The sequence below is a fragment of the Papaver somniferum genome, chromosome 9, assembly GCF_003573695.1.
Source record: "Papaver somniferum cultivar HN1 chromosome 9, ASM357369v1, whole genome shotgun sequence".
Classification (NCBI taxonomy): domain Eukaryota; kingdom Viridiplantae; phylum Streptophyta; class Magnoliopsida; order Ranunculales; family Papaveraceae; genus Papaver; species Papaver somniferum.
Genome location: NC_039366.1, coordinates 6,050,207 through 6,061,587, shown reverse-complemented (window position 1 = coordinate 6,061,587; position 11,381 = coordinate 6,050,207). Strand labels below are relative to the sequence as shown.

At 36.2% G+C, this 11,381-nt stretch overlaps 1 protein-coding gene across 1 annotated transcript; it reads left to right on the top strand.

Moving 5' to 3' along the window:
- The first annotated feature begins 8,851 nt into the window (after positions 1-8,851).
- Positions 8,852-10,932, top strand: LOC113311225. The gene is made up of 9 exons (XM_026560068.1): positions 8,852-8,957; positions 9,069-9,244; positions 9,353-9,414; positions 9,524-9,620; positions 9,712-10,065; positions 10,190-10,215; positions 10,328-10,427; positions 10,572-10,667; positions 10,810-10,932. Exons 1-9 carry the CDS (start codon positions 8,852-8,854, stop codon positions 10,930-10,932), a joined length of 1,140 nt encoding a protein of 379 aa, XP_026415853.1.
- The last annotated feature ends 449 nt before the right edge of the window (positions 10,933-11,381 follow it).

Genomic DNA, 11,381 nt, shown 5'->3' with positions numbered 1-11,381 from the left:
TCAAAAATTCGGTCAACGGGACGTGATTCGTTAGTAATTCGGAACGGCATACGTACGTGTATAATTCGATTTATAAATGTGAGTTCGGCTCTGAAAATTCGGTATCTATATATAACAAATAATTTGTATTTATAAGGTCATAGACCAATTTTTATGCATATGTGTGAGTTATTTAAAGAAAAAATAAACTTAATATGATGATATTAATAATATATACAACATTAGTTATCCAAGAGGACGTCGTATGGTGGTTTAGATGCTTGGTTAGTGAGTTTGAGATCTCTCTCACCTTCACCTTCAAATCTCTTCAGTCGTTTTTGTTTCATAAAAATTACAACACGTCTAATATTCGGTCGTGTATGCTCGGGAGGCAGTAAAGCCCAAAAAATGGGATCTTTGAAAAGTAAAAGCTAAAGAATTTATGGCGAATTAAGCGGACGTATCATTCGGGATACGTAAAATTCGTGAACGGTTCGCGAATAATCCGGGAATGCCACATAATACGCGACTTGGGTTCGGAGTTGCAAACGTACGCGAATAAGACGGTAAAATTCGTGATACGGAAAAATTCGCGAATGATTCGCGAATCATTCGCGAACTTACTAACTAGGGTATAGCATGTAATTGGATATGTACTATGTGTTAATTCTATCTTAACTCTTAAGCAGTCAAACTATGATTCAGGTTCGGAGTTTACTTTGTGGTGGTGTTTTTTTAAGTAAATGCTCACTATTGTGTTTCAAAGTTTCTCAGTGAGGCAGTTCATAAAAACGGCTTTGGAGGAGCCCATATCTATCTTTGTAACCAAGTGAAGAGGAAAATTTTGGATTTGTTGATTTTCACTTTGCCCATAGCCATATTTCCATGTTATTTGATGTTATAACAGATAAGCATGCAGGATGTGAAGAGAAGCAGCGTTTGTATATCAGAACGTACAAGTCAAAAACCCCTGGCTTTGTTCTTCATCTAATTGGCAATGACGAGCTTATTCCTCAAGGTTGTCTCATTAACATTTTCCCTCCTCATTTAAGTTGTGATTCTGACCACCATATAGAGGCTAAAGTTAGCGGTTGCTTGGTTAGTGGTGATTGAGCAATCTTTCCTAATCTTGCTAGCGCCTTGGAAAATATTTATGTTGATGTCAAGCCTATCGTTTTGAAACTAAGGGAGTATTATTAAATGATCCAAAGCATCGAGCTGCTGTTCAACGAAATTTAGATAGGTTAAGATGATATCTTGAAAGCATATCTTGAGAACTGCTATGTATAAAACTGGATTGGTGTGTCGTTTAATATTGATTACTGAAAGATCGATTTTACTCATTCGAAACAAGTGAGAAATCACACCAATTGGAAACGAAACAGTGGAATTAAAACGCCAAGAATTAAAGACAGCAAACAATTGAAACTCAAAACAGTGAAACTCATGAAACAATGAAACCATAAAAAACATACATAAAGTTGTCAAGAAACATGTGATGGAAGTATAAAAACAAACTATTGAAACAATCAAAGCAAGATTGAGAAATAAACTGCAGAGAGATTTGGATTCATCGCCAGAGATCAAACCTCAGAGTCGCTTGACTTTGGCCAGAGCTCCTGAAACCGACCTTCGAAGAGCATGTTTGTTTTCCGGTGACTCGGGTCTGGATTTGACTCGACCCCTGACTCACGGTCTAACCTCTCGCTCGGACCCGCTTGAGTCAAATAATGAAATACTCCTTACTCATAGGAATAAACCGCTAACTCATATTTCGGACATGTCAGAACTGACTAAAAAAACAAACGTATTAAGTCATATCCAGATGAGTCAAGTGATTTCAGTCAGATCAAGATGACTCAGATTCTATACGAGTGAGATGAGTCTAGAGAAAATAAACAAGTTATAAGAGTTGTGCTGAAATCCGACATATGATTTGTTTCCACGCGTCATGAGTGTGAGTCGACGTGTCATTAAAGATGGGAACTACCAGTAAATACCAATGTTTTATTTTGATTTATTTTCGGAAATGCTATTTGACTTCCTATTCTCCACCTCCTTATTCACCTCTTTATAATCTAATCCTCACATCTATGTCGAGATTCGCATTCAGGTTCAGGTGGGGTTTACCGTTCCCCTAATGTGGGGTTTAGATTGCAGGAGGAGATAAGGGTGGTGGAAATTAGGGAGCCAAATAGCAATACCGATTTATTTTCCTCCTTTTTTTTCACTTTACTAGAAAAAACAGAATTAATCTGGGGTTTTTCGATCTGAATTCTTGGGGATGGCATCTTCACCATCTCGTCGGGGTACTTGGCTATCTAACCTCTCACACCCTAATTTCATCACCAAATGGTACCAAATCAACAACAAGCTCTCCCATGGATACACTATCACAAAATCTCTAATCATCGTGATAAAACCCCTCTGAAATCTAAATCTGCATATCCTGATTCACATTCAGAATTCATATCTAGAAATCAACATTTGTGTTCTTTTAACTTTGTTATAAATTTCCTTATAAATGAGAAACAAATTCAAGGAGCTATGGTGGGGGGCGTGGGATATGGTGGTTCAATATCCAAACCAAAAAATTTGAAGAGCTCGTCCATTCTTCACCTTTGACTAAAGGAGTTATGTTGGAGTCATTTGTGTTAAAGACGATGCCAACAGTACTTCCACCACCCTCTTGGATTGACACATAAAGCATTTGTGTAAGGTTAGCGGAATTTGTCTCTTTTAAGCTGTTTTACTCTTCCTAATTACATATTTAAGAGCTCAAAGATGAATATAATGCCTTACTCACACTAATTTTTCTTTTGAATCCAAGTAAGTCTAGATGGTGTGTTCTTTTTTTCTTTAAGTTCTCAGTTTGATGTGTTTAGGGAAGTAATTATGTGACTTCTTATCATGATTTATTATCAAGAAACACTCAGTATTAAAGCAAACTATTGTTTTTATGCATTATATGAATAGTTTTGTTGATAATAAGTGGGAATTTTAACAAAATGCCGCACTTTGGTTTTCCGGTTTAAGAAACTGCCACCGTTTTTTTCAAAATTTATAAAGTGCCACAGCCGTTATGAATTCCGTCAAGGCCTACATGATTGGTCATTTACGACTGACCTGGTCAAAATTTCACGATGCAATTACCTAAATGTCCTCGTAATCTTATCTAATAGTTTATCTTCTTTCTTCTCCTCCAACTGAATCGACATCGCACAAACATAGAAGATGTTCGACTTTCTTTTAGTTCTCTTATTCTTCGATCTAATCAGTGTATCTACAATTACTGCTTCTTCTTCCCGTGTATCACTACCACCACCACCACTACTAATCATCTGTTTTCAGTTATTTTGGCAATCAATTGATTCTTGTTAATAACGATTTAATACTTTCTCAAATTGGGGAAGAAAGTCAGGGTTCGTCAAAATTAGGTTTAATTCGTAGAATTGAGGTTGTTTTAAGAATAGAGTTTAACTTGATTTTCATTTTTTTCAGTTTCACATGTTAAATTTTTTACTTCAGTTAATTAAGGTTTCTAATTAGAATGTTTTTGTTGGATTTGACTTGGCAGTGGCTAGGAATTGAAGCCAACAAGGGTTGGTGATTTGAGTCTGAACTGAATAATTGGAGTCGTGTTAGATTGAAGAAAGGATTGAATGAATGAATCAGTTTTGTATGAATTTGGTATTGCAGTGAAGAACAAGGGAGGCTTGGAAATCGAACAGTGGTTGCGAGTCGAGACGATTTTGGGTTTCATTTGTCAAGAACAAAGAAGATGAACTCATGTTGCTGCCATGGGGTCAGATCGATGGATAGATGAGAAATGAACCAGAATTTACTGATTTGGTAGGGTTGAGATTGCATTCGGATGAACAGGGAAGATGGTTTTTCAGCCGAATTGATACTGGATACGAAGGAGAGAAGGAATTTGTTGATATTTGTTTACTGCTGATATTGTTGACGAATTTAGGGTTTCTGGTTGTTCAAAGGGTTTCTGAATTTGAGATTTAAAATCAATGAAAGATAATAATTTGTTGCTGATGGAAATTGAGATTGAAGATATATATGCCACCAGCAGAACACATGTAGGTGCTTGTAGAATTGCTTGAACCACCAGCTTCACTCGGCAATCGACAGAATGGCTTGTGTGGATGTAAGAATTGCAGGAAATGGGTCTTACTCGCAGGCACTGATGCTGATGTATGAGCTGCAAGACGTGCAAATGATTATGTTGTGGGCACATACAGACTTACTCGCAGCCAAACTCGGCAATGAGTCACACTATTAGATCGATTTGAATCAGTCCTAGTTAGTTCATTTGGGGGCTTAAATGTCTTTTACTAGGGCTGATTTACTTCCATGTAGGCACTAACAGCAGTTAACTGTTATCTCAAAAAAACGGGATGAAAAAGGTCAAGAGTGTGGCATTTAATAAAATCTGTAAAAAACGGTGGCACTTTCTTAAAAAGGAAATTGGAAGTGTGGCACTTTATTAAAATCCCCATAATAAATCAACAAAACTATTGATATTTCCCATAGGGAGTAACGAGCTGAAGTTTTGTTCGTCATGCATCATTCTCCAGGATGCACTTCCATCATCATCTCTCAAATCCTGATTTCTGATTCTTGTAAGTTGGATTTTATTGCTTTGACTACTAATCATGAAACTGATAATATTCAGTATTTTGAATATGATGAAATTTTCTTTAAGCATTGTTTCATTTTCTCATGGATATATCGGCAGTTCAGCACTGTTAAAATGGTCAAAATCCTGGTACATAACCTATATAAAACAAAAAAAAATGAACACTAATTTAGGACTAACGATAGTTTTCTTTTGTTTCCAAGTTTAAACCCCCAAATTCATTCACGACTTCAAGACAATGTTGCATGGTTTATACAGCAGGATACCAAATTTTCACAGGGAATATCGTTACGTATAAATCAAAAAGATTTTAACTACTAGATATCTGGATTAGTATTCCGAATCATGCAATGTTGATCTCTATGGATCGCCAAGAGGTCCCCCAATTTGATCAAAAATTTGGTAGAATTACGGAAAAATGCTACAATCACAGAACTATATAATGAACTAGAATATCAATGAACATCGAGAAGCCGGTGTCACTGTATTACTGTATTAGAGTGGTAAAGTCACTGAGTGATGATACCAGTAACCGGAGTCGAAGCTCACAAGCACCAAATTCTTTATCGATCAAAAAAGAAGAAAAAATAAAGAACATTGAGAAAAACGAATACTGCAACCACAGTACTTTGTAAGACTTCGGAAAATCACGGACAAAAATTTACTAGACCATAAATAAATTTCATACCCAAATACAAGATATATGTAAGGACTAATCTTACGCTTCTTCTTCATCAATTGAGATTACTTTGATAGTTTTGTGCCCGCGTAAGTACTAGCATTGAGTGAAACTAGGCTTTGAAAATAGGTAACTTTTGATGTATAATATTTCAACTTATCCAACTTTTGTTCGAAAACAGTTCCATGTTTTGGATCATATAATACCACATTACACGAGTCCACGAATACAATCTTGTCATTCTTGAAGCTCCACATAATCTCCAAATCAGAGTATTTATCCATAACTTCCTTAGTTATTGTCTCATTGGAGATAACATAACGTTTAGTCCAAGATTCACGAACTCCATTAATTTGCATTTCCGTACTTGAACACGACCAAGAGTACTATCTGGATTACAATTATCAGCAACAACACAAAGACACCCCTCTTCCAGCACCCCCAAAGTAACAAACTCCAAATTAGGCTTCATCGGTAGTTGAATCTCTATGAATGATGGTATATCACTGCTGCTATCAAAATATACTATGCCAGCTCCACGTTCCCCCTTGGTTAACCAATAAAGATTCCCATTAACAAGTACCCCGATTTCCTGCTCATCAGAAGCAAAACTATAAGGTGTTTCAAAAGTCTCCCATGAATTCGATCTTAAGGAAAAGATTTCCACGAAAGTATTCAGCTCATTTTCATAAAAATAAGACCCAATTACAAACTTATAATTGTCATTCAGCTCTCCTCTCTCCTCTCTGAAATCTCCCCAGAAAGAAAACGCCCTCACCATTTGCCTGCACTTCAACTATTTCTCTCTTCTATCACTGTAGTTTTAGTTGTTAATCATCTGGAATGTCTGGATTGTTAAAAAAAAAGAAAAAAAGGTCAAGTAGACAAGGTTGATTGAAGTTCTCTCTCCCTTTATCTCACTTGAAATCCCTGGATCGATGTTGTCCCCTGTCAATCTCACCTCATCTTAGTTCCCATCTTACTACTTTTTCATCAGTGAAATCCTTGACTAATAATCATCAATCAAAGCCAATAGAACCACACTTAATCTCAACCTAAACGAAACCTCCATCAACCACTTCTTTATACACCCCATCTCACATCCCTTAAAGACTTTTCATACATCCCCTATCAGCAATCTCTTACATCGGTTCTTAACCAAGAAAGGTCTTGGTTTCCGATGATGATCTGGCTCCCGATCTTCAATTCATAATCAACAAATGTGCTGGTTTCTGTTGACCACATAATCAAGTGGCTCATACATCCCCTATCACCAATCTCTCACATCAATTCTTAACCAACCAAGGTGATGATCTGGATTCTGATCTTGAGTTCTTAATCAGCAACGATGCTGGTCTCTGGCGATCACAAAAGCAAGCGGCGGTGCTACAATTGTAGTGGTGGTGCAAAATGTGACTGGCGGCTTTAGAAAATATGATTTTAATTAGGGTTCCATCTGTCTTGGGCCTTCTAACTTTATGGGAAATATCTTGTTTGGTTTCTTGGGCTTCGTTGTGTCTTTTGGATCTCTTTGACTCCTTACTCTCAGTTGAGGATATCCCTTGTAATTTTTATTTTCTGGTCTGTTTGGAAACAATTCATAATTCTCTAATACAATCTCTTTTCACGATCAAAAAAAAAAATCATATCCTAGACCAGTTATGCAGAGATCATAATATGAATTTTTTGATTGAGGTGTAATCTCCTTGTATTCACCGATGGCTGGGTTCCAAACATACAAGAACTCATCCTTACCACCACGACCATAATTACAATCATCACTATTATCAGATTCAGAATCATCACCATCATCTCCGAGACTATTATCAGATTCAGAATCATCATCATCACAGGAAGACTACCATCAGTATCAGTACCCCACCGATCAGAACCATCATAAACCCAAAGAAAAAGCAAACCATTATAAGAACCGAATAATCCAATAGAATGAGAAACTAATTCAATGCCTGAATTCAGTGGAGGGTACCACATTCTAAGACTAACAGCACGATCTTCAATCTCCTCAATTGATAATGATGATTCTAATGAATCGTAACTTATAGGGTGCATATCGTCATCCATCCCAAGCAACAAAATATTACTATTAGAGTTGTTTTTATTCCGTTGGAGGTGGAGTTTAACAAAATTAGGGTTAAAAATTATGGAGAACCAAGATTTGCAAACATACTTACAGTTTTTGATGGATTTCACCGGCAATCTTAATAGGATTTCTTGATACAAATCTTCTGGAATCCTACAGCTGAACATTGATTCTTCTTCTCTTTGTTGAAAAATAAGGGACGAGTTAGGGCTAGAATACTCCATGTTGTTTCTCAACTATGAGGCTGCACAAGTTTGTTTAGACTAGAAAAGAAGGCAGGTATGGGTCGAATCAATATACGCCAAAAATTTCTTTAAATACAGACTATAAGAAGTAAGAACGGGTCGAATTCACACCAACCAAATTCAATATTGTTCTATAATTAGAATCCTAATTTGAATTAAGTTCTGTAATCTTAATCCTAATTGAATCCTTAAGTAAGGGAATTTTAACAAACTTCCACACTTCCAATTTCATGTTTAAGAAACTGTCACCGTTTTTTTCAAAGTTTATTAAATGCCACAACTGTTAGTGTTTCCGTCTGGACCCACCTAATTGGTCAAAAGTTCGCTGACCAGGTCAAGATTCTTACACCTGTCTATATATCGACGGCTCAAGATTAGCTTCATGAGATTACTACACGTGTAGTGTTTTAATTTACTATCCTATCCTTCATGGAAATGAAACCACACCAAGTTTTTTAATTTCTCATTTTTCATGTCGTTCTCTCCGTGTCTCTCTTTTCCAGCGGAGAAACTTAGGTTAGAGAAAACTAGGGTTCTATAGAGGGATTTGGTTTAGGTTGTGAATCTGAGTAAAGGGTTTCAGTAAAGTTCAAGATGATGATGAAGAAGAAGAACGGGAAGAACAACCAGTTGTATGTTTTACTAAAACCCTAACTTCGTTATTCTCGATTTCTGAAGAAACCCATCTCTTTTTTCATCTTGTTTTTGTCTTCTTTTCATTTTGTTACTTAAATCGATGTTGTTGCATCTTAGGGTTTTGAATCGAAGCATGAGTTGATGTTTGATTTGATTGTTTTCTGATTTTTCATTAGGGTTTGATTGTTTCAATAAAGTTCATAGTGATTCGAAGCATGAGTTCAATTTCTGAAGTTTATTTTTAATTAGGGTTTGATTGTTTGATATGTAATGTAAGTAGGGCTTAAATTTTCGAATTTGTATGATTAGGGTTTAAATTGTTGGATTTCAGTGCTTAGAAATTTGTGGGTTTACTGAAGTTTATTTGTTTACTTATGATGCAGTGATGAAACATATTATCCATATAGAGACATCAGCGTCTTGGTTATGGACAGTAATATGACTTTGTTCTTCCCTCACATGGATAGAGAAAAATTTGATGTCAAGGAATTTGAGCAGATGTTGCGTGTTAAGTTGCGCATTTCTGAAAATGAAAGGCCAGGAATCTTCTTTTAGAAAATATGTTTGGTAATTATGAAGACAGCTACAAGGATGTACCCATCTTTTGTGCAATGGTGGCTCATACTAATCCAGGGTCTGTAAATAAATACACTTATGGAAAAAAAGGTAAGTTATGCTCAGTACATCTTTTGTTCAGTACATCTTATTTATGCTCTTCCCTTTATTTATTTGTAAGTTATGCTCAGTTGGTACATAGTTTGGTTACTTAATGTGCAGATAAGACATTCATGAGCATGACTATTTCATTTGCTGCACCAATGAGAGGATGGAAAAAAACTGGAAGACCAGTCATAGGGTTAGATGCATGCCATCTAACTGGAAAGCGTGGTGGTGTTCTAATGGCTGCAACGACACTTGATGGTCAGAATAATCTTGTGCCTTTAGGCATTAGGGTATGTTAGAGTGAAACTAAGGAGAACTGGACTGGGTTCCTCAAGGATTTGGCTCCAGAAATCAATGCACATCATGATGGAAGAATTACCTTTATTTCTGATAGGCAGAAAGGCTTGTTGGAAGCTGTTCCTAAGGTTTTCCCTGGTGCAAGAGTTAGATATTATTTCAGGTAGTTAAGTTTAGTCCCTTGTTTTTTTTACAACAATTTACATTATGTATGTGTTTTTCTATTGGTTCAAAAACTTGAAGAAGTACTAACTCTTTATTTGCATACGCAGGCACTTATACAAGAACTTCAAGAAGTACTACAAGGCACCAACCTTGCACAACTCATTGTGGAATGCATGCAAAGCTTACAAAGTAAAGCATTTTCATGTTTGTGCCTCTTTTGTTAAAATTCCCTATGTTTCTTGATTGTTAGTTTGTAGGTTATATATAAAATTGTGATTGTTTTTCAATGTTGGAGCACTTTGACAGTATATGCAAAGAAAATGCTGATGCTGGTGAATATCTTAGGAAAGAAGATCCAAGTACTTGGTCTAGGGACTATTTTGATCCCCTTAGCTGTTGTGAGCATATGAATAAAAATTTCTCTGAGTCTTTTAATTCCATGGCTTCTAATATGAGAGATAAACCTATAATCCAACTAGGCATGATGTATGGTCAGTTAGTCATGGGTTTGTTATTTAAGAGAAGAGAAGAATCTGCTAAGTGGAATGAAAATGGTCTGGTCCCTGCTACTGTTAAATTGATAAATAACATGCTCGACTTGGTTGGAAAGTTTGATACAGAAGGCAGTGTGGTTGGACAAGTTTATTTGGTAACTAATGTGATCACCAAGAACATATTCACAGTGAATATTATAGACAAACAATGCACTTGTTTGAAATGGCAGCTAAGGGGATTCTCTTGTCAACATGATGTATTGCATTGAAACTGCTCAGCCCAAATTGGAAAGAGTAAGTGGTTTGTATTATTCAATTACTTTTTTTGTTGTATTAATTACTTTTGTTTTTGTAAGTGGTTTGTATTATTTATTGTTCCTTGTACACTGGCACACCTTTGTTTTATTGGTTGAACAGTTATTGTGCTCCTTACTATTCTGTGGAATATTATAGGACCACATATGCAAATGTTGTCACACCATTAGAAGACATAACTGAATGGGTATGGGAAGATAAGGTAGATTTATAAACTTTATTGAATGTGGTGCATTTACTTTTCAAGATATTATTTATTTATTTTTCTCTTTTCCCTATTTAAGAATCAAACCCTTTAGGGTTTCATTACTTTAACTTTCTCATTTCTTTTCTCTTCTTCTGGCAGGCAACCATGGACATCAACTTAAACCCTCCTTATCAGAGAAAAACTGGAAGACCAGCAAAGAAGAGTAAGAAAAGTTATGATCAACCTGAAACTGTGGTAAAGAAAAAGAAAGTGTGGAAAATGTGGATCTACTGCTGGTCACAACAAGAGAACCTGTGCTGGTGGTGATGTTGGTAAAAACCAAACTGGATTCAAGCCAAGCACTGAGTATGATGCTGCAAACTGCACCTTCACACAGAGAGATCAGCCTGAAAGTAGCACTGCAAAGGGTAAAGCCAAGGTGAACAGATCCAAAGGTACATCATTATTTGTTGGTGAGTCATCTGCAGGACCTAGCACTCAAGGAAGACCCCCAACATGACCTAAAAGTCATGGATCTACATAAGATAATCAAAATTTCCATTAGAACTTTGCTGGTATTGGATCTGTCAGTCAACATCTCTCTGTCACAAAGGGAAAGAAAACCAAGGCTAAGAAGACTAGGAAGTAGAAGTGTGTGTGACTTATTGTTTTTTTTAGATATGTTGTGGACAAGTATGCAGGTGTTGGTTAGTTTTTTTGGTTGCTTTAGACACTGATTATGGTCTGGACATGTATATGTACTAGTTAAGAACTAATTTTTAGATACTAGTTAAGAACTAATTTTCAGATTACACGTTAACTGTCTTTTCAAGTTCATTTTTGCATATTCTCAGATGCATTGATGATTTGCATTGTTCGTTGTAGCATTCTTGTTTATGCAGTGGGCATTAATTGTAGCAATGGCTCTCTTCTCCAAAAGCACAACAACAATTCTCTTTAGGTAGCTTG